General features: G+C 43.0%; 1 protein-coding gene across 1 annotated transcript in view; it reads right to left on the reverse strand.

Moving 5' to 3' along the window:
* LOC309673847 (cytosolic phospholipase A2 epsilon-like) overlaps positions 1 to 27,565 on the reverse strand; it is a gene marked incomplete at both ends in the record, with an annotated part of 36,238 nt that overhangs the window by 4,190 nt on the left and 4,483 nt on the right. Inside the window, 16 exons of the mRNA XM_082485728.1 lie at positions 1,238 to 1,429; positions 2,642 to 2,749; positions 4,140 to 4,277; positions 5,346 to 5,460; positions 6,906 to 7,128; positions 8,093 to 8,229; positions 9,106 to 9,253; positions 11,187 to 11,224; positions 12,346 to 12,432; positions 12,550 to 12,716; positions 13,197 to 13,254; positions 14,078 to 14,120; positions 15,235 to 15,275; positions 16,768 to 16,899; positions 17,395 to 17,531; positions 21,872 to 21,944. Coding sequence (XP_082341854.1) covers positions 1,238 to 1,429; positions 2,642 to 2,749; positions 4,140 to 4,277; positions 5,346 to 5,460; positions 6,906 to 7,128; positions 8,093 to 8,229; positions 9,106 to 9,253; positions 11,187 to 11,224; positions 12,346 to 12,432; positions 12,550 to 12,716; positions 13,197 to 13,254; positions 14,078 to 14,120; positions 15,235 to 15,275; positions 16,768 to 16,899; positions 17,395 to 17,531; positions 21,872 to 21,944 — 1,837 coding nt within the window. The remainder of the gene's footprint in view (positions 1 to 1,237; positions 1,430 to 2,641; positions 2,750 to 4,139; positions 4,278 to 5,345; positions 5,461 to 6,905; positions 7,129 to 8,092; positions 8,230 to 9,105; positions 9,254 to 11,186; positions 11,225 to 12,345; positions 12,433 to 12,549; positions 12,717 to 13,196; positions 13,255 to 14,077; positions 14,121 to 15,234; positions 15,276 to 16,767; positions 16,900 to 17,394; positions 17,532 to 21,871; positions 21,945 to 27,565) is intronic.

Consider the following 27,565-nt stretch of genomic DNA (forward strand, 5'->3'; position numbering starts at 1 on the left):
TGTGGTGAATGGAGTTAAATCCATTTGGCTGCCAGTCACAAGTGGTATTCCTCTGGGCTCAGTATTGGGCCCAGTTCTGTTTACTATCTTTATCAATGACCTGGACAAGGGGATCAAGTGCACCCTCAGTAAGTTTGCAGACAACACCAAGCTGGGCAAGAGCGTTGATCTGCTTGAGGGTAGGAGGCCAATGGTATGAGGTTCAACAAGGCCAAGTCTCGGGTCCTGCACAAGGGTCACAACAACCCCATGCAATGCTACAGGCTTGGGGAAGAGTGGCTGGAAAGCGTCCCAGCAGAAAAGGACCTGGGAGTGTTGGTCAACAGCTGGCTGAACATGAGCCAGCAGTGTGCCCAGATGGCTAAGAAGGCCAACAGCATCCTGGCATTTATCAGAAATGGTGTGGCCAGCAGGGCTAGAGAAGTGATCGTCTCCCTGTACTCATCACTGGTGAGGCTGCACCTTGAGTACTGTGTTCATTTTTGGGTCCCTCACTACAAAAAAGACATTGAGGTGCTGGAGCGTGTTCACAGAAGAGCAAAGAAGCAGGTGAGGGGTCTAGAGCACAAGTCTTATGGCGGGTGACTGAGGGAACTGGGGTTTTTTAGCTTGGAGAAAAGGGGGCTGAGGGGAAACCTTATCACTCTCTATAAGTACCTGAAAGGAGGTTGTAATGAGGTGGGGGCTGGTGTCTTTTCCCAAGTAACAGGTGATAGGACAAGAAAAATGGCCTCAAGTTGCACCAGTGGAGGTTTAGGTTGGATATTAGGAAAAATTTCTTCACAGAAAGGGTTATCAAACATTGGAACAGGCTGCCCAGGGAAGTGATTGCGTCACCATCTCTGGAGATATTTAAAAGATGTGTAGGTGTAGTGCTGAGGCATACAGTTTACTACTAAGTTGGCAGTGCTAGGTTAACGGTTGGACTTGATGATCTTAAAGGTCTCTTCCAACCATGACGATTCTATGATTCTAAATTCAGTTTTGTCAGCTGCAAGCCTACCCTCTTGGTCTAGACCACAGAGATCACAGCTAAAGCACATAAATACGTGCTTATATTTAAAAGCAGGCTTAAATACCCAGCAGCACTGAGGTTTTAGTCTCTTCTCTGTTCAGAAAATAAATGCTCTTTCAGGAGTTTTTTTTTCCCATGCAAAGCCTGGCAAGGTTCTTTCCTAAATTCCCCACACCAAAACCACCGGAAAATGATGCCTGCTTAAAATTTAATTCCCATTACCTTTCCATCGACAGAAGTGCTCATTCTCCAGGTAGTTGTTATGCAGCTGGTAGCCCTTCAGGAAATTGTGGTGCTGGGCAACGGAGAAACGATCAGTCAATGCTCCCCGAAGGGCGCTGGACAGGGGGCCAGGAGGAGTGTACATACGAGTCCTCAGCTCATGGGGTCTTGTAGGCAATACTGGGTCTTCATCTAGAGGCGGGGAGAAAAACTGGTTAATTGTTTGTTAATTGATGTTCATTTCTGGTTGTCCCGGTGTGTAGGAGATCTCAGGGGTTGTTCTGGGATGATTCACTAAACACACAAAAACTATTCTGAAGGAGAGGAGTGACTGCTGGACAAAGCTCCCCTGGTGGTCTTAAGCTTTGGTCTGAAGGCAATTCATCACAAGCGATCTTTAGTCCTGGGAAAGGGACACCTTAAGGGAACTAAGCAATTCAGAGAATGTCCTATCAGAAAGAAAGTTACATAACCGCACAGGAAGACACCATGAAGGAGAGACAAGCATGGAGAAAATGGGGCTGAAGCATATGCTCCCGCTCAGTCAGATGGGCAACAGGGCACCACAGGGTCTACTGCAACAGTGACAGCTTCTGTCTGATAATCACCCATGGCTACATAAGCATATGCTTAATCAGTAGAATGAGAGCGTCCCAGGAAAACCTGGGGCATACATTCATATTTAGAAACTACTGGTAGTTTTCAGGGTGACTACATGGCAGCATACGTGGGTGAAAAGTAGAAATGGTACAAGGTGTGGTTTCTTGAAATCACAACCTGATTTGCTGGACCAAGTGGCTGACAGTGCAGCAGGAGCGACTTGGTGGTTTCCGTGATTGCACAGATGTATTTCTTTATTTTCGAGATGTCTGTAATTATAGTTACTATCATACTAAATGATTTAGCAATAAAACTGTGGTTTCTCTATTGCTTCAGAAAATACCCTCTGGGCCTCATTTATCTTTGTGCCAGGATGAATCCAATGCAGTAATTACTGTACTGAGTAATAAAATAAAAAGCCAGGAAATATTGATTAGCCAATTGATATTCAGGTTTATTCTCTGCACAGGCAGTAAAAATAACTTTGTTCTCTGCCACTAGTTCTTGGTTCCGTATGGCTGAGTAAGAATGGGCAATGACAAAACAGTTCCTGAGAAATGTGTGACCCCTCTAAAACTTCCTCTTAAGGACAGAGCCTTGTAATCAGTAGGGTTTTAGTAAGTCTAGTAATTACAGCAGCATTTCCCTGATTACCCTCTTCCTCTTAGTTGTTACAGTGGGAGGGGAAGTCACTATCTCTTAGGAGGATCCTATGATGCTCGCTTCAACGTAGCTGACAAGATGATGCCAAAAGCCATCCAGAAGACTAAGTGACCATAAATGAAAGGCTTAACAATTTCTCACCAACTTCTTCTATTCTGTCTTGTGTCCATCTCTTCCAGAAGTCCTCTGAACTGTGGGACAGTCCCCATATTTGTAATAGGTTCACAGAAAATATACTGCTCCACATACCTGTAAAGGGAAATAGCGAACACAAGGACACATTCTAACAAAAAACTGCCTTTTTCCTTCTATTTTGACCTCCTGGATTCATTTTTGAATGGGCTTAATTAAAATACTTCAAAACTTTTAGGCTGTTAAATTCATCTTAACTTTCTATGGCATTGGTCCAGGTAAGGCTGTCATCGTTTCTGCATCTAACCTACTGCATGGCTCTGCCGCACGGTAAAGAGAGAGAAGAATGGGAGAGAAGTAAAGGAGAAAAAACCACTCGCTCAGGAAGTGAAATGAGAGCTCAGATAATGCAGACAGCACAAAAGCATCCTTTCTATCCCTGTCTTCCTTACTCCAGCTTCTCTTTTTCTGTGCACGCTTTGATCGGCTTTCCCGCACCCTGAATGAGCACATGAACTGGCTCTTCAGTTCATTTGGTTTGTAAGAGAAGATCTCACACCGCGGCGTGTAAAGGCTCACAGGCACAGTGGGGTCCTGCTCCGCTGTGCGTTCTTTTCTCCATCCAGGATTGCCCCTCTCTGCCTCCCCTCAGGGGCACTGGTGGCTTTCTTGACAAAACACAATGCCACCATTTCATCTGCCATTGTAAATTTAAATATGTCTTCTAATTAGTCTATCACAATTGGACTTCTTAATTTTCAGTGGGGCACAGAAACCAGTACAGAATACAGAGTATGTAGAAAATTAATTTCCCAGTAGTGGACCAGGTGAAAAGGACCAGGCCAAGAGGTGGTATTTTAAGGATATTCCTCGGCATTGTGGACTATTTAATATCACAATGTTTACTGAAACCAAGGAGCTTCTAAGCAGCAGGAGTGTAAGAAGACATGCCTGAAACTGAACTCGCACTGCTCTGTGTTCACCTGCCAGGGATTCCCACTCCTTGGTAAAGGGATATTGTTACTTTTACAGACAACACATCAGTACAAGTCAGGGACTGACCAGAGAGATTCAGAAACCCTTCACATCTTTAGTAGATGGGATTGTCTACATGGGGTTGAAGTTAAACCTCTCAGTGGAAGCACAGCTGCATGTTTCCCGCTCTCTCAAAATTTTCATAAATTGGAGTGCATTCAGAGAGGAATCAGAAGAATAACCAAAGAAGTGGAAACTATTCCTTACAATGAAAGAATGACGGAGTTTTATCTATTCCATCTATAAGACACGGTTTTAAAAAGTTTGTGTGAACCAAGACAGTGACAAGAAACAGAAAAAAGATGTGGGATTTTTTACTGTATTCTTTTGGACAAACTACCCCACACCCCCATTTCCTGGCAGGCGATATCACAGCAGCGTTCAGTGTGTTAGACCAGAAATATCCACCCTCTAGTTAACAGCGTGGCACCCCTCCGAGGTGCCTCTGTGCCAGGTCAACGCAATACATCACCTTGAAGGTAGCAGATGCGGGATTCGGGGAGCTTTTTCAACATGCGCCCCATGAAGAACTCGCTTCCGAAATGCTCTGTGCGAACGAATGCGCCGTACTTCAGCAGTCCCACCTCATAGGGGGTGAACTCCACCCACTCTGCAATACAGCCACAACGGGACACTTAGAGGGCTCCCAGGCTCTCAGCCGGGGGTGGAGAGAGGGGCAGCGAGGGCATAAACCCCCCTGACCTCTGTTTGCCACGCTGCCTTTGCAAAGTCTTGCTTGTAGGTGACCGCCCGTGGGACCAGGCAGCCAAGCCATGACACTGTGGCAATGGGAAGGCAGGAGCAGGTATGCTGCTCATGGTGGTGCTGCTGGTGGAACAAGGCAAACACCGGGAGCACAGCAAGGCTCCGGCTCTTACACACACCAGTCCAGGGTTCACCAGCGTGCACGAGGTTTCGCTCTGCCCTTGCATATGCCACACCTAGATAGGTAACACTTCCACTGTCATCAATACAGAATAATTTGGTTATGTACAAAGACAGGTACTCAGCTGTTGAGAAATTAGTTTTTTGTAAGAGGCCAATTACACTTTTTATGTGTGGTGCTAAGGATGACAGAACTAGTCCTTAACTTTCTTTGATGTCCTCTCCAAGTGAAGTGCAGGGGTCTGATATAACTGCAGTGTGAGCAAAGACCGGAACAGAAAGGTCATGGACCGTAATTTCCTTTTTGTTCAGAAGAGGCTCGTTTTTTCACCTCGACCATAAAAAAAATTTATCTGAATTTCTTCTCTGCCCCTTCTCCTCCTCCAGCTGCTTCTCCTCATATAAAAAAAAAAATAACCGAAACAATGAGCAAAGGAAAAGATTCATTTGGGAGTAGGTTGGATGCTTTCCTGAACTATAACTGGGCATAGACAAAAAGCAGTATTTAATTCTTGGACAATTCTAATACTTCTAATTCTAGGTGGATCAGATGATAATATTTCAAAAATGGCCTTTCTGGCAGGATTTCAACTGTGTATGGCTAGACAGTGAAATGCTGATCTCAAAAAGCTCTTGTGTTAAAACTGTAAGGCACGGAGGTGATGGTTATTTCTCCAAAAAGCAACTAATGCACCAAGACTGTTTTCTCTGAGTGCTACCAAGCAGAGAAGAGTGAATCACAGGAATTCATTTGCCAGTTTTAGCCCCACAGGATCTGAAACATCATCCTTACCTTTGAAATCATTGGTGCTGTAGTTGTCCCGGACGCAGACCGACACATAGATGGGCAGTGGGTTCTGGCCATCACACAGTGCTTCTTGCTGGTCTGAAAGTTTGTGGGAGTCTTTCTGGTTTTGAAGAAACACAGTTATGTGAGAAGAGGTGGAAATGACGCATGGTAAATTCGATGGTCGCAGCTCTGGAGGAGCTGGACGTGCCATGGCAGCGCCATTACACAAAACACCGGCAGGCACCCACCCGCCGGTGGCAGACCAGTCTCCCAGGGTCCAGCCTGACTTTGTGCACGGGTTCATAAAAAGATGAGGAGAGGGAAAAATACTTCTGCATAGATGTCTGTGTGTACTAGAAAGTACTGCCCTAGCAAGCAGGAGAAGAGGCAAGCTGCCTCTCAGGATGAGGCACGTAATGAACGGTCCTTGCTCTCCTGAAAGAAGCCCTTGAGCATGGCAGCGTTGAGTTTTCTTTCTTAGTACGCAACAGCTATCACAGTCCAGCCTTGCAAGGGGACTGGAATTTGGCAGCAAATTCTTTGCATCCCACCCAGCTTCTTTTCTGGAAAAGCATATTCTCATTGAAGAGGTTTGTAAAACAAATACGAAGTCTCATGAACTGCTGACAAACTTAAAAGCAGCTAGTTCTGGCAGGTTAGGGAGAGGTTAGTGGTTACACAGCAGTAGTCAGCACTGCTCAAAGGGAAAGATGCTTGGCTAGATAGTGTGGGGGACCTCATCTAGCTGAGATCAAAAGAGAGGCAGCTATTCAGCTTATACCTTTGTTTAATATATACTATCCCACTCTGTGTGTATTTATTTTCCATTTACAAAAATATAATACTTTATATGTATGTATATAAAAATAAATAAATAAAACCCAATGACTGGCTGAATGACTGCAGCATTTCTGCCCCCGCTAGAGCACACTTCCGTTCAATCCTCAACCACTTGTCCCTTCCCACTTCCCAAGTGCCAAAGCGCATATCCTTGAACTGTGGTCCTGCTGGAGAGAAGAGGGAGTGGACAGCTGTACTGCAGGGGTAGAAACAATTTTAAATAATAGAAAAGCATATTTGTTATTGCTTGTAAAAATTAATATCACTTAAAACAGCTACTGTCTGAGCAGCCCTTCTCAGCAAAAGTAAAATATGCACTTCCCTTCAGTGTACCTGCAGATCAAGTTACTTGCCAGTGGATGCAAATCACCAAGCTGTTTCATGCTTTCTTCAGATAGTTTTCACACTGTTGAGATTACTCTGCTTTGCATCTTGAACTCTTTTTGCATGCATAATCTCTATCTTAGGCAGACTGCCAGAGATTGCCTCTACTTCTATTTAAATAACAGCCAGAATTCAAATGGCTGCATCCACAACCTAATTTATTAGCATATAGGATGCATTTCTCCCTAGGCAGACTATTAAAGGAAATTAAAAAATCTGAGAGTTTGTTGACATGGAGAACTCCACTCTGTTTTGAGGTACATTCAACCAAAATGATAAGCTAGTTTCCTCTCCGTTCACTAATACATGGTTCTCTAGGAAATGGAATTTACATCATACCCCATCATTTAGTAAGTACTCAATCATGAGCCCCCAAAGATCTATAAATGTTGTCCTGTATCCCTCTTCTTTCCTCTGACAAAGTTGCTTATTGTAGTACTTCATGCGATCCATAGAGAAACAGCCCATCTTGCATTTGGTTGCTTGTTTCTGGGCTTCACCAATATGCGAGTCTAGGTCCTTCTGTGACCAGTAGGCATCTCTGTATAAGTTGGCCATGGTCCTGGACAAAGATAAAACAGACAGCAAAAGTCAAAAGGAGCAAAAAAAGACTTGAAATTTTGTCATTGGGGACAGCAGTTTACATTTCGGGCTTCTTTTCTGTTCATAAATACTCTGGTTTTGCTGCTCCATCCAGCAGAATGAACACTCCAGAGTTTCTATGACTGTTTTAAAGATGACCCTGAAGGATAAGCTATTTTTTTATGTCCTGGACTCTTTCTTTCAAACAGAACTGGCAGCAGCTTAAGGGATAAAATTGCCAGGTGTGAACATAGGTACGTTTCTGAAGCACAAATTAGGCAGAAAGTTATAATAAATTTTCTTTGCTTGTTTTCTAGAACCATAAATTTGTTCACACCAGCTGCTGTCTCTTGGCTTTGTATCACTTAGTGTTAATCTTATGGTATCACTATCCTTTACTTTAATGCCATCCTCTATTTTACCAGCCTTCCCTACGTGGGACCATCGTTGCGCAGTGGTAGGTCTTGTGAGTGGAGAATAACACTACCTGAGGGAACTCAGTCCCTTCCTAAACTAAGACGTTGCAGGCGTAAGTGTACACTGTTCCGCGGTTTTCTCTGCATGACCAGTTAGAAAGCAGAGCCAGTCTCAGAAGCTACTGGTTACAACAACTGGGACATCAGTGGAGAGAGGAGGAGGTGTGATGATATAGGCAGTCTTACATCCAAAGTAACTACCTACTTAGAAACCATTTGGACAAGTGTAATTGTCATATGCATATTTAACTGCTTCTAATGTGGAGTTGAAAAGCACAATTCTGTGAAGAATTGCTAATAAAAAATCAGTGAGGTCAAGCTAATATTTAATGGCCTGTTACTGAGAAGCAGCTTGTTTCTACAGTGTCTGAAGAAAATCTCCTGATCTTGTCTGCTTTCAGAAGCTCCTCTCTGCAGCAGCGTCACCCTCAAAAGGCCTGGTCAAGCCTCCTGCACAAGCTGGCTTACCACGTGGTGCCGGACAACCCGCTGATGTATGTTACACAGTCCAGGAGATTTAATTTCTTGAGACCCATGAGGCTGCCGTATAATCCTGTCATCGACTTCAGTCCTCCGCCTGTCGTGATGATGGCCACCACGGGGACCTGTTGGGCAGAGGAGGATGGGACGTTCACACTGACAGTGTTCAACATGGCATCCCAGACTGCAACGGGGTCTGGCCACCACGCCCAGCCCAGGTCCTGATCTCAGAGCTCGGGCCCCTTTTCGGAGGAAAGGCTCCACAACCAAGCAATGACTGCTACTGCTGCTTCCCTTCGGATAAGCATGGATTCGGAGATTAACCCAAACCTGCCCATCTCTAGGGCAAACACGGGCGCAGATGAGTAGGAAGAAAGCCTTCTGTGGAGGCAACAATGTGTTTTCTCTGCATTTCCCACTCCTTTGCTACTTTTCTCTTACTTCATACATCTACTACTACTGTATGAAAATCCACATGCCAACCCCATGAAACCCCATGGTTCACAGCCAGTGTTGTTAATCTGCCCACATCAATGCTATTATTCTTCAGTATCGTGAAGTTACTTTAAAATACATTGTATTTACTTTAAGGAATTTCAAAACTGCAAGAAAGGGAAGATGATAGAAGAAACACTCAGAGATGTTTATCCTAAACATTCACAAAATGATGAAATTGAACAAGGGAAGAAATCATTGCTATGTAATGTATTTAATACGCACACAGCATTTCTGAATAGAGCCAGTTATAGCAAAGGGTGGCAGGGATGAACACACCTCAAATCTGACAAATTCCAAATTGGCAGTCATGAAGGATGCAATCACTGCAACGAGTGCTTCTTGTAATAACAAACCTTGGCAGCAGAAGCAAATGTGCTTAAGACACATGGACAAGCTGGTACCTGCACAACAGATATACGTGGCCTATTTTGCTGACCACTCATTTTGAAAATTACATGAAGGCACTAGGAAATGAAGATCTACGCCCCCCAACACGCACGTACTTCATGATCCTGCAGATCCTGTTGCAGGTGAAAAACATTTTTCAGGGCACTTGCTACATATCTCTTTCTTTTCCCCAGGAAAGTCATCTCCTCTGAACATAAGTCAAACCCAAAGCGCATGTCCAGGTCTTGGTGGCACGAACAATTACTAAGATAAAAACAGGCACATATTTTACATATTAACACACCCTTATCAATCTTAGGACTTCCACCAGAGATAATCTACAGCACCCTTCCCTTCAAACAGGGCGATGCAATGTGACAAGAGCAAGAAAGAATATTTAACTATTTTTAAAAGTACGAAAACTTATTTCAATTAGTAAGCTTAACCAGTGGCATTATACATGGTTGTTACTAACTAATGAAGAAACAATGTATAATATTTACAAATGAAACAAAATATTTAAATGAATATTCCAAAACTAAAAGACTTACGAGTTTAGAAAATCTATGCAAATGGTCAAGAGTGAGTGTATTGATTCCCATTTCCTGGGGTTTTTGCTCATTCTAAAACTAAAATAAAACCCAATTTTCAAATGTTGGCATTTCCAACGTGAAGGGCAATGCTGGTTTTGAGCTTCTCAAGTGGGAACACATCCCCCTCTAGCGGTGAGCACCACTGGGGAGGAAACCCGTGCTCCCGCCTGCCAGGCACGGGTGGCCGCGTCACCCTGCTCGCTGGAGACATGACCTCGGTGACATCCAGCCCCTGGATGGGTGGACATGGGTCACCGAGTTTAGTGGGGCAGGATTTCATCCCCTGCTGCTCTGATGTGTCCGCAGTTGCACAAACTGTCTCCCAGGTCGACGTTGGCAGTTGTATTTCACGCCAACCTTGACTCAAAAATTGTAAAGCATAATATTCCTCAGAGGAAGATTTTATTTGCATCAATTTTGAAATTTAATAAGTCATTCCTTAAAACTCCACTGTTGCAGCTTATTTCCCTGGGCTCTTCGGCTCACTAACCTCCCTCCTGTGCCTGCAAGACATCAACAGGCAAGAGATCTGGCACGGTGTCTTCAGGCCAGGGCTACCTGTGGACTCCCTGGCCCTGGCCAGGCATTGTAAAAGGGCGGGATTTTGCTTTTTCTTTCAGTGGCAGAACTTCTCTCTTCTACTGAGTCCATAATGTCAATGAAATTAGTATGAAATTTACTTATGAGACTTCTCGACCGTCAAATTTGGATAAAATCGGCCAAATGATCGCAATTGTATTTGTAAACGAAGACACGTAAGGGAAGCACTCAAGAAGACACGCAAAGGAGTTAGGTGGAGCTGCAAATGCCAGTTTCCATTGTAAATCAAGATATAAATAAACTGCTTTTAGAGTTCTCCGAGTGCAAAATAAATAAATGGGAAGCATTTTTCCTGTTCTGGAATAACACTGGTTTTCCTGTTGTCATTGATCCCTTGCCTTTCTGAAAGGAGTGATAGAAAATTCTGTTTGAATTAAAAATTAAGTGATTTTTCCCCTTTAATTCCTAGTCAGGCACACATACACACACAAAAGAAAAAATATCAGGCTGCCCAGTTCTGCGTGTTACATATGGTTATGGATAACATAAAACATCTTCATGTTTACTGATGAATATTAATAAGCATGTCTAGATATGTCAAATCACCAGTCACATTGTCTGCTGGAGTTTCTACTCAATATACAGTATAACTGGACTTAACAGAATATAAGGTTTATAGCTACTGAATATTGACATTTAAGCAAAAAATAAATGTTCGTATTTTCAGATTGTTTAATGCTTACTCCTGTCCATTCTGGGTTTTTTTTTAGTCAGTTTTGTTCTTTTTGTGAATTTCAGATGCTGACATTGATCAAAATTAATATTTTGTGGTCAGAAGAGAAGGGATAATGCTAAAATAAATACCCGTTTAGCGACATTTGTTGATTAAAGCCAAATCTTCCTAAGGCTAATTACGTATAATATACTGTGCAGGTATTTTATGTTTTATTGAAAGCATGTTCTAGTTTTCTGACTGAGAATGCCTTCTTGTGTCATTTCCATGTGGCCAAACCAATATCAAAATCAATAAGCCAAATCTTCAGGAATAGAAGAAGATCTCTTACCAGTTTTGTGCTGTCACATTCAAGTCAAATCTTTTCTCCTGGAAAAGAAAAATGTGTACTGTAATTTTTCAATTTTACTTTTCAAATTTCTTTTTTCCCTTTCAGTCTTGGGGTCAAGAGCTTGATTTGGACCCCAGCAAAGTCTGGCAAACACAGTTAAATGTCTGACATCTTGACATATATTTCCAAAAAAACATTCACTTGTCTTTGGTGGAACATGCCTACCCACAGATCCCAAATGCTTCCAGACTGCCGAAACCATTAACAATCTTGGTATAGGAGGTTTCTGAGACTCATGCAGTAGGTCCCATTTCCCGTGTTATTCACAAGCTTTCTGCAGCATCCTGAAATACCATTTTTTGTATGCTTCCCGTTCTTTATGCTCTAATACACATCAGATCTTTGACATCCTGGCCACAGTCTCACAGAGTAGAGACTGCAAGTCTGCATTTGCTGCTGCCAAGACTTCATCCTGTCTTAAAATCGTTATTGCAGCCTTCATATTAACTGACATAAAGTGTCCTGTTCCAATGGCCCTGAAATCTGATGTTGTCCTACTTCTTAACAGCATAACAATTAATATTTGGAAGAGATTGTCCCTATTAATCCGGACAACAGTAACAGAAACATATTTTTTATAGCAAGGATCCTTTTTTTCCTATTCATTTCATTCAAAATTATACAGCACATACATCTATTTCAAGCAATATTCTCATTACGTTCTTTAAAATCCATACACTATGTCTAATATTTTCAATACATTTTAATATACTGTCGTTTGAAGCACATGGTTTACTAAGGGCAAGTTTATTGACTTTTTCCTAGCTTGTGTCCAAGGAGCAACTTTCAGTTTGTACCCTAAGCAAAGGAGGAGTCTGTGCGTCTTTGGGTAAACAGGGAGAGATGTACTGAAGGAATCTTATTTCTGACATCCTTGTTGGTCTCTGTATCCACTATTGGCACAGAAAGGAGACTAGTGGAGGGACAACCTTCTTCTGTGGAGAAAACAGTTGGAGAAACAAAGCTCCTGTTTGTACAAGGTCTGAGACAAAAAAAGAACATTTCTGACCCTCTTAGCAGCCATCTGAGACAATGTTATGGGGGCTTACAGAAGGAATGATCTCAGCTTTTACTCCTAACGGCTGGAAGAGATGCTCACCTCTGCAATGGTTGTTTTCCTTCCCATGGACAGCGAATTCAGCATCACCACTGGGGAGCCGGTCTCTGTACTGTACTTACAGCTCCACTGGGAAAACAACATGCTTTAGAACAAAAACAGTAACGGGTTTACCCTCTCCCCCTCCTCCCACTTTCTAGAGAGGCACTCATGGTCAGTTCGGCATTAAGGCAACTTCCAACATACAGGGTGGTAGTGCCTCTTCTTTGGCAACATGACATCCAGTGTTGGCTCCGCGTACTTGATATAGTGGAACTTGGTGGGACCTGATGGGCAGGCCACTCCGTCGGGGCCCAGTGTGATATCCTGCGTGCCCTCAAAGGAGCCCTTCACGGTGAGGGAAAGCTCTTTCTCTGGAAGTGCAAAACAAAGGTTGTGAGAAATGTCACAATGTCATGGAGAATTGTGCTGGCTTGATTAAAAGTGGGGTGGGGGTAGCAGAGCTGTAGAGTTTGGACCACAGTAAGAGACGTTCAGATGTGGTGTCGGGGGATACGGTGTAGGGGAGAAAGCACTCTGAAGGGAGCGCTAGCAGCAAAGGGAAAGGAGCAAAGATGAGGCTATTTTCATGGAAAGGGGGCTCTGGAAGCTCTCGCTGTTACATACAAATGGGATTTCAATTCAAATGTAGGTCTAATAGTCCTTATTGACATATTCCTAAAGGAGTACAAGATGCAGTCATTGAAGTCTATAACAACCTCGTGCATTTATCTGGTGTTAACTGCAGTGAATACTGTAAATATTTTTTCCACTAATGTATTATATGAAAGGGGCATCCTCTCATCAATAAACATGTAGATATTGGTAAACAGATAACAAAGCAATAACCTTACTTGATTTTTGCTGCTTCTTCTCTGCCACTTCAACTTCCAAGCAGCAAAGTTCACGACACTGTGAAAGGCCAAGAAAAAGAATCTGTGAGAAAGATTTTCACATCCCAGCCTTGTTACAGGGAGCTGTTAATCACCCAGCTTTGGACATGTCTAGTTCCCTGAAGTGCCCGGTTCCCTGGCATTTCTGAGCTTTTTTGCCTAGTAGCTGCTGACTAAGAAAAAGGAATAGCTTTGAAGGGAGCTGTAGAGCATCCTCCAGTGACAATGACATACGACCGAGAGCAGTAAGAGGAAAATACAAAGGAAGAAAATCAGGAGCGTTTTCAGGATACTAACACAAATACAAAGGATTAAACAGGGAAAAACATAAATGAAAGATACATTGCTGACTGACCAAGTCAGTAGTCGAAAGGGTTTTCTGAAGAAGCATTGCTATTAACAATTTGAGGGTTTTTTTTATGGCACTCCCTCTTCTTTTACATAATGTAACCACAATAGGTCAATAGTCAGCGCTGACCTTACCCACCAGGCATGGCTTATCTCCCAGGGGAGGAAAGGGCTGGGTATGCTATCAGCAAATGGCTTCACAGGCTTCTTACCACTGTGCTTTGACAGACAGCAGTACGTTTTTGAAGAAGCACTGGTACCAGAGGAAAGCTCTGTGTATGTGTTGCGTCAACACATAGGACAAATGGGAAACAGTTGGATATCACCAGTGAACAGGACAGTAAAATATCCCATTCTCTAAGTATCTTAAACAGAAAAGGGGGAAGAAAAAGAAAGAACTGCCCTACTGGCTATCTTATAGATCACAGCTTCTCTAACTCCCACCTTCCCTTTCCCTTTATATTAAGGAAATTTCTTGGGAAAAAGACACATACCACCAGGACTCCATTGGTAGCAATGACTTCATGAGGACCAGAACTGGGAAACAAAATGAAAAACATGGATTTTTTTTAGATCAAACAAACGACCTCTCATCCTTGCCTAGGGTGTTGCCCTCTGTCCCCCTTTAGATGAATGACTGCCAGAGGGACCCCGGCAGCTACACAACAAGCTCCTTTCCATGCTTGCTTGGACTGCACACTGCTCTCAGAGGACATGCCTCTATACCAAAGGTGAGCGATGTATATCACGGCTACTTTTTTGCAGTGCAATCTCCTGATGATCTAAAATGGAATCTGCAGTTAGGCAGTCAAATTCTTCTCCTCGCTATAACGTGTAAAGTACATGTATTTCAGCAGCAAGATGCTAATGAACCAGCATATTCCTGTTGGGAAGCCCAGTTCTATGTATTTGCTGATGTACAAATACAATCAAAGGGGCAGAGGGCAGTGGGTACGAATTACTTGGGGAAAAAAAAATAAAAAAAGCTTTCCAGATCATTCAGGTGAAGTCAGGAGATGATATGGAGTGATTTGAATTCTGGTCTTGGCTGTCCACTAGTTTGAGGGCTGACCTTAGGCTGGTCACTTTATTTCTGCTCTGCCTTAGTTACCTTTTAGCAACACAGAGACAAAAATACTGATTTATATGGATGGCAGGCTGACCGTGCTGGAGGAAAGTCCTGCAGTAGACCTTCCAACACATTGTCGTTGTGTTGGGCAGAAAGCCAACAGAATTACTAGGATGAAAACAGTGCTGCAAGGAAAATCAAAGGAGTCAGAGACACACTGAAAACCTAATCCAAACGGTTCAGCATCAGGAGTCTGCCTAGTGCATAAGATGAAACAGGCATGGAAAGATTGATAGATGTGCATCCACACGCAAGCTCATGCAAACATACTCAGAAAGTCTTCTGAAATGTCCAACATTGTGGCTAAGAGAGCCAATGCTGGCAGCTGCAACTTTGAAAGCAACTAAATGACAGAACAAGCTCTCAGACAGAAGTCTCACTCCAGCAGAGACTGCAGTAAAGATGTAGGAGAAATCTGGCACGTTTTTGCAGATAGCCCACAAATCATGACTTCTAATGCTGGTTTTGTGCTTTAGCATTTAACAATTTTTGCGTTTTCTAAAGAATCTGTATATCACTTACGCGGCCTCCAATTTGAATTCAACCTCCAGCTCCTCTTTGGCCTGAAAACAAGAACAAGGAATTAAATGAAGTAGCTACATAATTCTTTCACCCTTGTCTAAACCCATGTCCCTGGTATGCGATGTTGAAGTAATTGGATGAAATACACTTCCTGTAATAAATATTTCAGGCTGGAAGGTCTGAAAAAAACATTTCAAAACAGCTTAATGATTCCTTCCTCACCTCCTTCTTTCTACAAGGTACAATCAGAACAACCTATACTTTTATCTTTTAGTATGAAAGTGGTCCAGAAAGACAATTTGCCACTTGCTTTGTCTTCTGAATTCTACCTTTTTCTCCTATCTATTCCTGACACTGTCCTGCCATGACTTACTGTCCTTGCTATTAACTTGGAAGTAAAAGATACTTTCCACCCATCACTTTAGCATAATAAACAGAGACTGGTATTATTGAGTGATTCAGAGTTACAGTTATGCAACCCCCTGTAGGGCAGTGTTGGTAAGTATGAGCTAGTTGTAAGTGACCTAGTTTGGATACCAGAAGCAACCTGCCCGTGGTAGCAAGAGGTTGCACATGAGATATTTCACTCATCTCGTTCTCAAAGGGAATCAAGACTCTTTTTTCCCATTTTATAGATGGGAAACTGAGAAACAGAGTAAATCAGTCATTCAGAGCTCCAAAACCATGCTAATTCTAATAGACAGGTCAGTAGGCTCAGCCCTACAGGTATCACTGCAGTGCGCTGTAGAGGACAGTGCTGGGATACACACAGAGACAACTTCAGCTTTTCCTTTGGCGTGAAAGCAGATACAATCAAAGGGGCAGGGGGTAGTGGCTATGAACTACATGGAAAAAAAAAATTACAGATTATTCGCCCTGAACAGCTGCGCAGCCTTGGTGTCACTCAGGGGTAACTCATAGTCAGATCCCTCCCCTACCTACCACACTGTTTCAGCCATATGGTCTTTAATAATTTGTAAAAATACTGGGAGGAGGGGCTCAGAGTCTCAAATCCAGATTTCTAACCACATTTTTTGTGTTTATATTTTGAATGGCAATTCATGTACCCATTATTAGGATAAGTCATCCATGGAGGATTCCGAAAGTTCACCCCAAGATTTTAAAAGTGTTGTATAACTCTCCACTGGTTTCTTAGATTTTTTTATTTTAACCACCTACTTGATCTATTTGATGGAGTCACATAGCTCCTGGGCCAGATACAAACTGGAACAACAATCCATAAGTTCAGCCCCAGGAAATAAACCAAAGATACTTTGCCAAGACTACCAACTAATACTGACTTGCAGAGCTCAAGCAGCTGTAGCCAAAAGGGACTGCTTCATGGAAGACACCATGGAGAAGAGCTGCAATATGCATTGCCAGAGACATGGGAGTAGGGTAAAGCAATGTAACACATAGGCCAGGAAACAGACGTCCATTAAAAGTTACAGTTCAGGTTTGAAAACTTAGGTAAGTGTGCCCTCTACACCCCCTACTGCCAGATCTTGCAGGCACTGATCTCACAGGTCTCACCTTCGGGTTGGGCTTAAAATACAGGAGCACCGTTCTTTCAATTGGAAGTTTAGCAGTATCAAAGAGTGCACAGAGGAGATGGTCATCCGGAGTAGCGAAATCCTCATCATACACTGTCAGCTCCAGCACATTCTGGAGAAAGAGGCAGAAGGGTTTTTTATTGTTTCTACAGTCTGGACATCACTAGCTCTAGGGAAGAAGGAGCGTTGGGGATGTGCTTGAGAAGAAAAGAGGAGAAATTAAGTATCATTCCTCTTTGGAAAAACATAGTGTACATCAAATATTCCTTCTTCCCCATTTGAGTTTAATTGCTGTAACATGAGTAATACATTGGCTACACCTACATGAGAGCTTAGTTAACTCCCAAATTCTGTATCCATCTTGCACTGATTCACAAGAGTCTCTAGTTTCCCTAAAACTTCGATACTGAACTCAGTTTCGGGCCCTCCTAAACAACACCATCGAACAGGCATGGGAACTCCGTCATGTCTGCTGTTAAACAGTTTGAATAGTCCCTTATCATGTGCCATCTCTTAAAGAATTCCTGAGCACAGTTCAGGAGATAGATAGGACCCACCATACCCAAAGTCCTCAGGCTGCTTCAAGAAGACAACTTTGCCTCTTTACCTTGACCTGACTTTGGATCCTGAAGTAGAAGGTTTCGTTCCACACTGGATTGTTGGAGTTTCTCACAGTTTTAGTGCGGGACCTTTCACATGTCGCAGTCGGCAGCCACAATGATACGTAGCAATCAGCCTCGCTTACTGGGTAGGGAAAGAGGTGAAACAATTGTTAATGTGGCAGTCGGTGGTGCTGCGTGACACTGGAAGGTTACCGCGTGGTACCAACAGCAAGTATGAGTTATTTAAAGGCAGAAATGCCTGATGTAATGTGACTCTTTTCAAGATATCCTTCTAAGAAGGAAAAGCACAGACCATAAGATGACCTAGAACAGGAGGTGGTTTCTATTCTTCCTTGTGTGAGTTACGGACAACAGCGATGTCGTGAATAAAAGAAGAGTGTATTTGTTCAACAAAGCTTACTGCCTTTCTGCCCAAGTCAGATGAAGAACTGAAATTCAGAACTGCTTGAGAAATTACATAATGCATTGTGATATGTCAACTGACACCTTAAATATTGTTTTTCTACTTTTTAATGTTATAATGCAGAAACAGAAAAACATTTTTAATTCTGTCAAAATTTTCCTTAAAAAAAAATGTGGAGAAATCAATATATTCCTGCAGAGTCAAAAACCCCAATATTCCTCTGATAGAAAAATTTGTTTGGAAAATATTCAGCAGGCCCTAGCCCTCCCTCTCTCCTGCTCTTTTCCACCTTCCATATCTTATTTTGGATTTAAAAAAAAGAAAATAGGTCCTGACAGTAGTTTAACTGTCCCTGTCTGGAGTCATATTTTCTGCTTTAATTCACTTCTACCTTCCAACCACTCTTCTCTCTTAGCCTCCTTCCCTATACTTTCTTCCTGACTGTGTTAGTCGAGAGGACATTTCACCTCCAGCATTCAGGTTTCCTTCTGTCCTTTCCTTAAGGAACAAAATCCCAAAGGGAAGGAAAAGGGCTGCTACAGGCTGCCTTTCTGCTCTGTGTTCAAGCCCACAGGTGGAAACAACAGAAAGTACTCTGGTAGCACCTGTGTCCCTCACACAGATGGCAAGACGGGCTTTGCAGACTGATGACTCTGAGGATTGTGATTCCCAGGGATACCTTTTCCCTTCAGACATTTTGGTTGCATACTATAGCCCTTTGCCTCCTGCTCTTCTTACACCCATGCCCACTTTGCATTAAGGTCTGGGAGGCTTACCCAGGTCTTTACCATTCCCGTGGGTACAGATAAATGATAAGTAGCATCAAAAGCCCCATAATTTAAGACTGATGTGAAGGTCCTTGAATGCACCCAGAAGAGGGCAACAAAGCTGGTAAAGGGCTGGAAGGAATGTCCTATGAGGAGCAGCTAAGGACTTTGGGTTTATCTAGTTTGGAGAAAAGGAGGTTGAGGGGTGACCTCATTGCTCTCTACAGCTTCCTGAGGAGGGGAAGCGGAAAGGGAGGTGCTGATCTCTTCTCCCTGGGATCCAGTGATAGGACACACAGGAATGGTTCAAAGCTGTGCCAGGGGAGGTTTACACTGGACATCAGGAAACCTTTCTTTACTGAGAGGGTGGTCAAATACTGGAACAGGCTTCCTAGAGAGGCCGTTGATGCCCCAAGCCTGTCAGTGTTTAAGAGGTATTTGGATAACGCCCTTAATAACATGCTTTAACTTGGTCAGCCCTGAATTGGTCAGGCAGTGGGACTAGATGATTATTGTAGGTCCCTTCCAACTGAAATATTCTATTCTATTCTGTTCTATTCTATTCTATTAATAAACAACAATGTAGAAACACTGCAGTGCAGAGATGATGCATGTTGCAGCAGGCTGCCAGGAGACTGACTGCTAATACTGAAAAAATCAGCTGCTCATACCAAAAGTCTCCCCAGTAAGGGTAGGTCTAGTCAGCCTGGCCAGTCTGGCTGCCTTACACATTTTGCCTCACTTAAGCACATCAGTGTCTCTCTGGTGAAGGAACAAATTGTCTCATCTGCACCTTTTCCTTGCAAAGGAAGTTGCTTGTCTTTATTTAATTTATACACAGAGTTGATTTAAGGACTAAATTTAAGGCTGCCCTCCTTCTGTCTTAAGACACCACTTTCAACTGCATTTAGGGAAAGCCTCATCTGGAAGAGTATAGCTTTTTCCCAAGGATGAAGCAGAAGAAAAAAACATTACTTTCTCATGTTAAAAAAGAAATTCTTTATCATTTCACTGCCAGGTAATAGCCCTTCTACGCCTTGCTCCAGAGTCGAAGAAACAAGCTAATTCTAGAGCAGTATTGCACCTGATCCACCCTCCATCATTCAGGCAGTGCCAGAGTAAGGATCTCCCAAACAAGAGTTTGCATCGGGAATACCTTGTTTAATAACCCTTGCTAGACTTATGCTCCATGAATATTTTCTTTTTGAACAGATATATTTTAACACATATGCATTCCTGTGACAACGAGTTCCACAGTTTGCTTTTATATTCCTTTTACTCATTTTAAACTTCCTGTTTGATCATTTTATTGGGTCCTCCTTTATTCTTGCATTGTGAAAAATAGTGAAAAATTATTCCTTATTCACCTTCTCGCTCCTATTCCTTTTTGTAGAGAGAGCTTCCACATCCTTCTCAATAATTTCCCTTCCACTCTTAAGGCCTGTAGCTTATTTAGTCCTTCTGGATGTAAAAGTTGTTTCAGATCTGTCATTGTAGCTGGTGCCTTTCTACAGCTTCTTTTGTTACGCCTTTTCCTCAAGTGTCAGAGGCTTTTGCAGTGGATCTAATGAATATATCCCCTTCAGAGAACTGTATGAGCATCACTTTGATTCTCTATGACTGTTATTTTCTTTTCTTTTCTTTTTTTTTAATCTGGGAAACGGTATGCAGATGATAATGCTTTGAAAAATTCTGAAACTGCAAATATAGCTATTCAAATGTGTTTGGAGGTCGTAGAAGTAATGACACTTGTCCTGGTTTGAGGTAAAACAGAACCAATTTTCTGTTCAGTAATGGCATGCCATGGTGCATCTGAGGTGGGGGAGGGCATCTATCATTCCACCTCAGTGGCCAGTCCAGCCCAAATCACAACAATACTGATTTTAGAATGTTTTTAAAGTAATTCTATATGACTACTGCATGACTTTAGGTTTATCATTGGAGATCAATGACTGTTGGCTGGCAAAGTGCTCTGTTCTACTGATATGATTCGTCGTTCTTGTATCTTAACTGTACTTTGAGATACAAAGCATATCAAACAATCCTTAATTATATGAGCGGATGCAGGAAAACTAGTCAGCTGTGTATTTAATGCAAAATATTGCTTCAGTTCTGCTTGCACAATCTCTTTCTACAACCTAGTTATTTGTGATTTTGTCTTGCCACCTGACACGCAGAAGATCCGAGTCCTTGATGAAACCTTTCTGTGTTATTGCATCATCACACGTGTGCCACAGCCGTGGACCAGGAGGGAGGTGCAGGTGCAGAGAATGCGACCCAATGATATGAACTAAGATCCAGCTAGTATAACCCTCACTCGGGACTGTGACACGGGGAAGTCCTCTGATATACCTTCCAGAATAACATGTGACAACCGCAGGGTAAGATGGGAATGGTACTGCACGGTAAATCCAGACCTTCGTCTTTCAGCACCTCTTCCCTGGCTCTACCTGCGCAAAAGGCTATAGTGCCGACTGCTGACGCTCACAGTGAAACAGGAGAACCAAGAGAGAGGTTCTCCAAGAAGCAGGGGTACACCGTTCCCCTTCCACGCTCACCCCAGAGCTACTTTCAGCGTCCCTTCACAGGTGGTCACGTAGCTTTATTGATTAAACCAAAACTGTTAACTTGTCTGTTTCGTGTGAAATGCCTCTGTTCACTGCGCATGTGAATAGTCCGTGTCCTTTAACTAAACAGTGGTGTTTTCCTTTCCTCCTAACTCACTTCCCGCCACTTTCCTAACATGTGACTCACAGGCTTGCACAACTGCAAGACTGCTGCACGAGTGTTAGAAGGGACAAGGCATCCAGCTCTCAGTCAGCACATTTTCTGGCAGTCATTTCAGGGTAATTAATAATGGCATTAGCCCGGTGGTAATGATTTTAGAAAGTTTTCTCTTGTTCATTTCATCTGTGTCAGAACCAAGATTGGAGGAGGTGAAAAAGTTTCCTCCTCCCAGCCACAGTCCCCAAGGTGCTACAACCCAAAGGCAAAATTACCCCTTGTTTTTGAAAACACGGGATGCAGTATTTTTCATACAACTGGGTCAGAAACTCTCCTTTCTTTGGGAGAAAGTACTTATCCTCTAAACCACATTCAAGTCTGAAAATCAACCAGAAAGCATAGGAATAACATTCAGTGAAACAGCAGCAAGGACTGACCTGGTTTATAACAATTCGTTTACATAAACCTTGGGTTATTTTAGAAATACTTGGAAAATGTTGCTATACTACTACAAAAGAAAACTTGTTGCCTGTACCCTGAGATACCACTAAGAATGGAGATACTTACAGGTGTCCACTCGCTGGAGATTTCTCATCCGGATGATCCTTACAGTCAGCAGGTAGCAGGGAGAGGATTCTATCTGGAGAAGAATGGTACAAAACGGAGTATGAATAAGCCTTCAGTGGGAAAAAGTATCAAATATGCAAACTAATCAAGTGCTACAGAACGATAACAGAGTCAGTAAAAATTGTGTCAACCATCTCACTGTTCTGCAGATGAAAATCTGCAACATAAGCTTCTGCTATTAAAGAAGTCTTGTTTTAACATTTTATACGTGTCGCTGCCTTTTTGCTGTGTTACTCTGAGTGTCTGGATGGCTTTTCACAGCAGGAAAGAAAGGAATAAGTCCCTGTCAAATTATATTCCCTGTGAGATGCTTTCAAACCGCCTTGCTCTGAGATTGCAGAGTTTCGCTCTACAACACAGCTACAATAAGTCTCTGGAACAGAATAAATGCACTGGTGAGTGCCATAGTCGAATTGTCAAAATACCAGCAGTCTTACTCAAAGCTACAGTCAATCCCCTTAGGAACCACCCATGAGGTCGCATCTCATTGAAATGAATGCTGTGAAGAATATCTGTTGTTGCTGACTCTCACGGGATAAACCTAAAGTACTGCTCTCGGAGAGGTGGTTTTGCCTTCCGCTTCAAAAGCATAGATTTCTCTCTTTTCTCTTTACAATTGTATGGCGGAAACAGTAAAAATAATCCGAGCTTTTCCAAATCACAACTATGAGATAAACCAATGGCTGCGAATTGTTTCTAGAGGATTTAGGGGGTAAGGAATTAGGTATGGGTTGCCTTCAGGGAAAAATAAAAAAACAATACCCCCCTCCAAAAAATCCTTAAGATTGAAAGTGCTTAACTTCCTTTGGTCCCTTTGAATGCCTCAGCCATAACCTTCTATAAAACAAGTCTCTCCAGATTTTGTGACTGCAGGGACCTCTTCCTATTTATTATTAGAGGATAATCTGGTTTCCTTCTTCTAAGGAAGGCGATTTCCTTCTGGCTCATTCCATAAAGCTGTCTCTGGCTCAGTCCTATCTGCAAAAGGCTGCTCTGACAAAGCCAATAAATAAATCAGCATTTCCTGTGGCTGTGACACACGGTCATTTCCTCACACTCCTAGAAACATTTCCACCTGCATAAGTGGTTACAGCAGAGCCCTCCAAATCATTCTTTTTGGCAACTGCTATTCTTATCAACTGATTTCCTCTCATTTAGGAGCATCCTTCTATTTCTATAGCACTTCAGAGACTTCCTAGAATGACCGTAAACAAGCAGACAAAATAGATGTTAAGGCAGATAAAGAGAAGCTGGAAGAACCTCACTTAAAACAATATGTGTACTGTTGCCAATTATATATATATATTTTTTTTTTAAGAGAACAGAGCAAAAAGGACCTTATTTTCAGACGGGAAGACAATTAGTCCTCCTTTGTCACAACAAATTTCTTTTTCAATGTGTGTTTAAAATCCTCTCTTCTCTCTCCTAACACATTGTGTTCTGTTAAAATATTTTTGTGGACATCTTAAAAAGGCTTCCTGCCCTCACCCCTCCTGTACACGCCTCAAGAATTCTTTGTGTTCGTCCTTTTTTAGTGCTTCTTCATGAAATTCACCCGCGGTAATCCAGCCGCAGTCAAGTGCTCTCAAAGGAGAAAAAGCCTAAGAGAAGCTGCAAACTTTGCAAACACCAGCTCATGTTCGGGTATGCCCTCAGAGCTACCCCATGCAGGGACACTGGTTCACATTTCAGAAACAGCGTAGCCACATTAATACAGTTCTCCACCCAGTTAATTAACCCTTCTTCTCAGCTGGGTAATTAGCAAAGGTGGATCACCACACTCACATGTTAGGAATGAGCTTGGGCACCTCAGCATATGCCCTAGAAGGCAGAAACTCATTATTCAGTAGGATCTGCATAAGCACAGGGCAATTCTCGCAGCCATTTATCTCCGGAGATTGCGCAAGGTGCTGCCAGCTCCAGGATCAGCTCCAGCTGCGCTTCCTCAGGCAAATGGCATCGCTTGACTGAGAACCGATGGATTCGATATTTGCAAAGCAGTTTGAGATTCTTAGATTGGAGACATTAAGGAAGTGTGGTCGACTGGGGTTTTTTTAACGATTATTACACGGTTTCTGCCACCTGATCGCCTGTCTGCTGGTTCCCACGCAATGACTTTCTAACCTATTAGCCAAATTTCCCCGTCTGGCACGGGGAAATCAGTTCTCAGAGATGTGGGTTTCACAAAAAGATTTACTGAAGTTTCACAGCACAAATCACTGGCTTCACAGAAGCTACAGAAATCAGGACCTGTGCTTGCACTGGGGGAGAGGCAGATGCCACCAGCCAGTTACCCAAGGAAGAGGCAGCAGCCAGGCATTAGCCATCCTGGCAGCCCCGGCACCTGCTGGTGGGGGTAGGGAAGACAACAGGGAGAGCAGAAACCACTCAGTGATCAGGCCTCGCTAGTTCTGTGGCTCTCAGGAGATTTGCCATTTTAATTAATTCCAGGACACATTAAACAAAAGAAGTGTATTTAAATAGCAACTGTGCCAACCATAAGATAATGTACTAGGGTCTACTTATACAAGCAAAGAAATAGCAGGTATGCATGCATAAAGCAAAGGATAGAAATTCTGTTACTCTGTTTATTTAAAACTTGTTGCCATCTCTTTAACAAAAAAAAAATAAGGCCGCTGCTATGTCATGATGTTCCACTTACAGAGAGGTTTCCACCACAGCATTGAGCGGTGGAAGACCCCAAGCAGCATCCTACCCTGGGGCTAACAAGGACTTACTGCAACAACCATTTAGTGCTGTTCCATTGTAGCTTTGCTTTTGATAAAATCAAGACTGATGTGGTCACTCTGTGACTGTTTCACTGATCGTCAATCTGTTCGTTTGTCTTCAGTTCCGTGCTTCCCAAATCGTGCTCGTGTGCTTCATGTACCCGTGTCTATAGCACAGCTGCCTGCAATATAGCACGCTGTGATGCCAACTAGCAACTGCTAGTTGCTCTGTGCTCCCAGGGAAACAAGGATTTACTGGGATTTTCCAAACAGCTCCATCAAATCTAGAGCAGACTTCATAGTCTCGTCTTCCAATTTTCCACCACTTCCCACGAAAAAGAATAACATGGTATGATACTTGGCACCAAGTTACTATGTGAGTGGAAGTTAAAGATTCCTCTGTCCTGTGAATGGTTCCAACTTTCTCCCACCTGGGCAAGTAAGTATTTGAAAACAGAAATTTCTGTCATGACCTCTCTGGGGATGCAGGCTGGCTGCATTCCTGGCAGATTTGTGCCTCCATGGGTCTATCCCAGCCCTCTTTAAACTCATGCTTATGTTCAGGTGTAGGTATGTGTGGCATGCATCCATCTCAAGAAGCACTGCTGTAAATTACTCCACTAGTTTAGCTATATAATATATCCTGCCACATCACAAGTGTCTGTGGAGCTCCAAAATGACTCAAAATGACATTAAGCACTCCTTAATGAGACAAAAGTCCATAAGACCAGAAGATGGCTATTCTTCTTTACCTGTTTTAACTTGCTTTTCTCTCAGTACCTTTCTTTGGCCTCTAGGCTTCTTCATCTCACAGACTCTTCAAGTGTGGGCTATTGCTGGCAACATCTTCCCAGCTTGCGATATGAATGATATGGACGTTCACCACTCCACCATGTCTACTGTAGACTACCCCAGTCTCGCAATTCCACAACAGTATAGTCAAATGTATGTGGGGTCAATGCATATTTTAGTTTTCAGTGTTAGCTCCTTGTTCTACCATAGATGATTGGTTAGCAGAATACGGTAGCTGCCTTCCCAAAATAGAAAGCGATCATCCAACAATGCTGATCCAAAGAGGAGAATTTACTCTTGAACCTCCAAGAGCAGCCAACACATTCTCAGTCTTGACTGTTGCCCTTTTTAGGTTGGTATTTATTCCACAGCGATCATAAACTAACAGAAAAATAATGCAGAGATCCTGAAATGAATATCTTCAGTGTGTGTGATGAAAACTGTATCATTGCAGCTGTCCTCTAAGCAGGTGCTCGGTTGTTGCCTTTCTACATGAGATGTGGAATGCCTTCCACCTGGTCTTGTGAGGAAGTGGCCTTTGTCATGATGGATGAAAACTTGTGATGAGGAAGCAGAGAAAACTATGTTCCACAGTGTGCTGGTACCATTACCTATTTCAGTGCAACCACACCGCATGCTACTCTACAAGCCATCCCACAAAGATCAGACGAGATTTAAAAGTACCTTGAGGACAATCAATTTACTTTTTCAATGGTTGAAAAGGCCATTTCTACAGACCAATCTGAAAAAAAAAAGTGTTATCCGTGAAAACCATGAAAAGAGCTTCCTCTAAACCCACACGCTTTTCCTGCAGTCACCCAATAATAATGCCTCTATCCGTTTCTATGTCATCTACGGGCACAGCAGCCTTTCCTGGCAAAGATAGCTTCCTTGCCTTGACTAAGGTCCCCCTGCATTCCTGGCCCTCAGAAGCATTCTGCTGAGATGAAATCACTCACAGGATGTCACCGGGACACTCCTTTCTTCACCTCCAGGTGTTAATTTAACTAGATGGTAGCCAGGGACCAAATCAAAAGAACTAAAATACTTTGCCGCTGACGGTGTATCTGAAGCTGGTGGTGTGTGAAGAAGTGCCTATCTTGAGCTGTCTGAGAGTCCGGTCTCCTTAGAGAATGTTCATCCTCAAGATTTTTGCAGTTGTAATCAGGATACTTCAGGCTGTGAACACCCCTCAGCCAAGCCCTGCCCCAGCCTGCTGGAGCGTATCTCCCGCGGCTGTGGGATGTGCCAGGGGACCCCACTGTGGCACGCTGCCTGGGCTGACTGCGGTCAGCTGCTGCATTCGGCCATGTATCTGAAGCTCTTCCTTGTTCTTGACAAACCCAGGCTCCACGCCGGAAAAGCATCTGCTCTGATTGCTTCCTTCCTTCGCCTCCTCCAGGCGCTGGGGCTGCGGCACCTCCATCAACAGCTGCGAGGCTGCGTGGGGGCCGAGGGGTGCTGAGGACCACTGCTGCCACCGGCTGGTTTTCACAAGCTGTGTGTTTCATGTTTTTTTATTAGCAACATAACTCCTAATCAGACCGCCTTTTCACCAGAATTAACAGAAGCCTTGGTTGGAAACCAGTGAATTAAAAACTCGCACAGCTGGATGGAAATACCCCTTTCATGCACATGGCCACAGCAACCCTGGTCTCACCAGGGAAAATGTATCTGTCCTCACAGGATCATGACGGGTATATGCAAGGCCACAAGAATTGTGGCCTTCAGATCATTGCTTCTTCATACATATATCTATCATGGGACTCTGAACTCTTTCGAGGAATACAGTTGTGCACATATTTCCAAAAATCAGAACTTCAAATATTCATCACCACAGCATGCATACTCTCAGTGCACAGTGATCCTGACTGCTGCACAGATTTACTACTTGACTGATAACTCAGGCTAGTTGCACAGCCCTATCAGTGCTCTTAACATTGCCCTCCATCTTTTAGTGTTTCCAGATGTTTAACGACCAGATTTTTTTCTGATTTTGAAAAACAGGTCCATCTGAAAACACAGAACATTCAACTTCATGTTCAAAATTATTTCCATGTGTAGAACCATAACCAGGGAAATAGGATAGTCCATCCATTAAAAGACAGAGCCC

This window comes from Vanellus vanellus (assembly GCF_965231255.1).
Source record: "Vanellus vanellus genome assembly, chromosome: 6".
NCBI classification, from domain to species: domain Eukaryota; kingdom Metazoa; phylum Chordata; class Aves; order Charadriiformes; family Charadriidae; genus Vanellus; species Vanellus vanellus.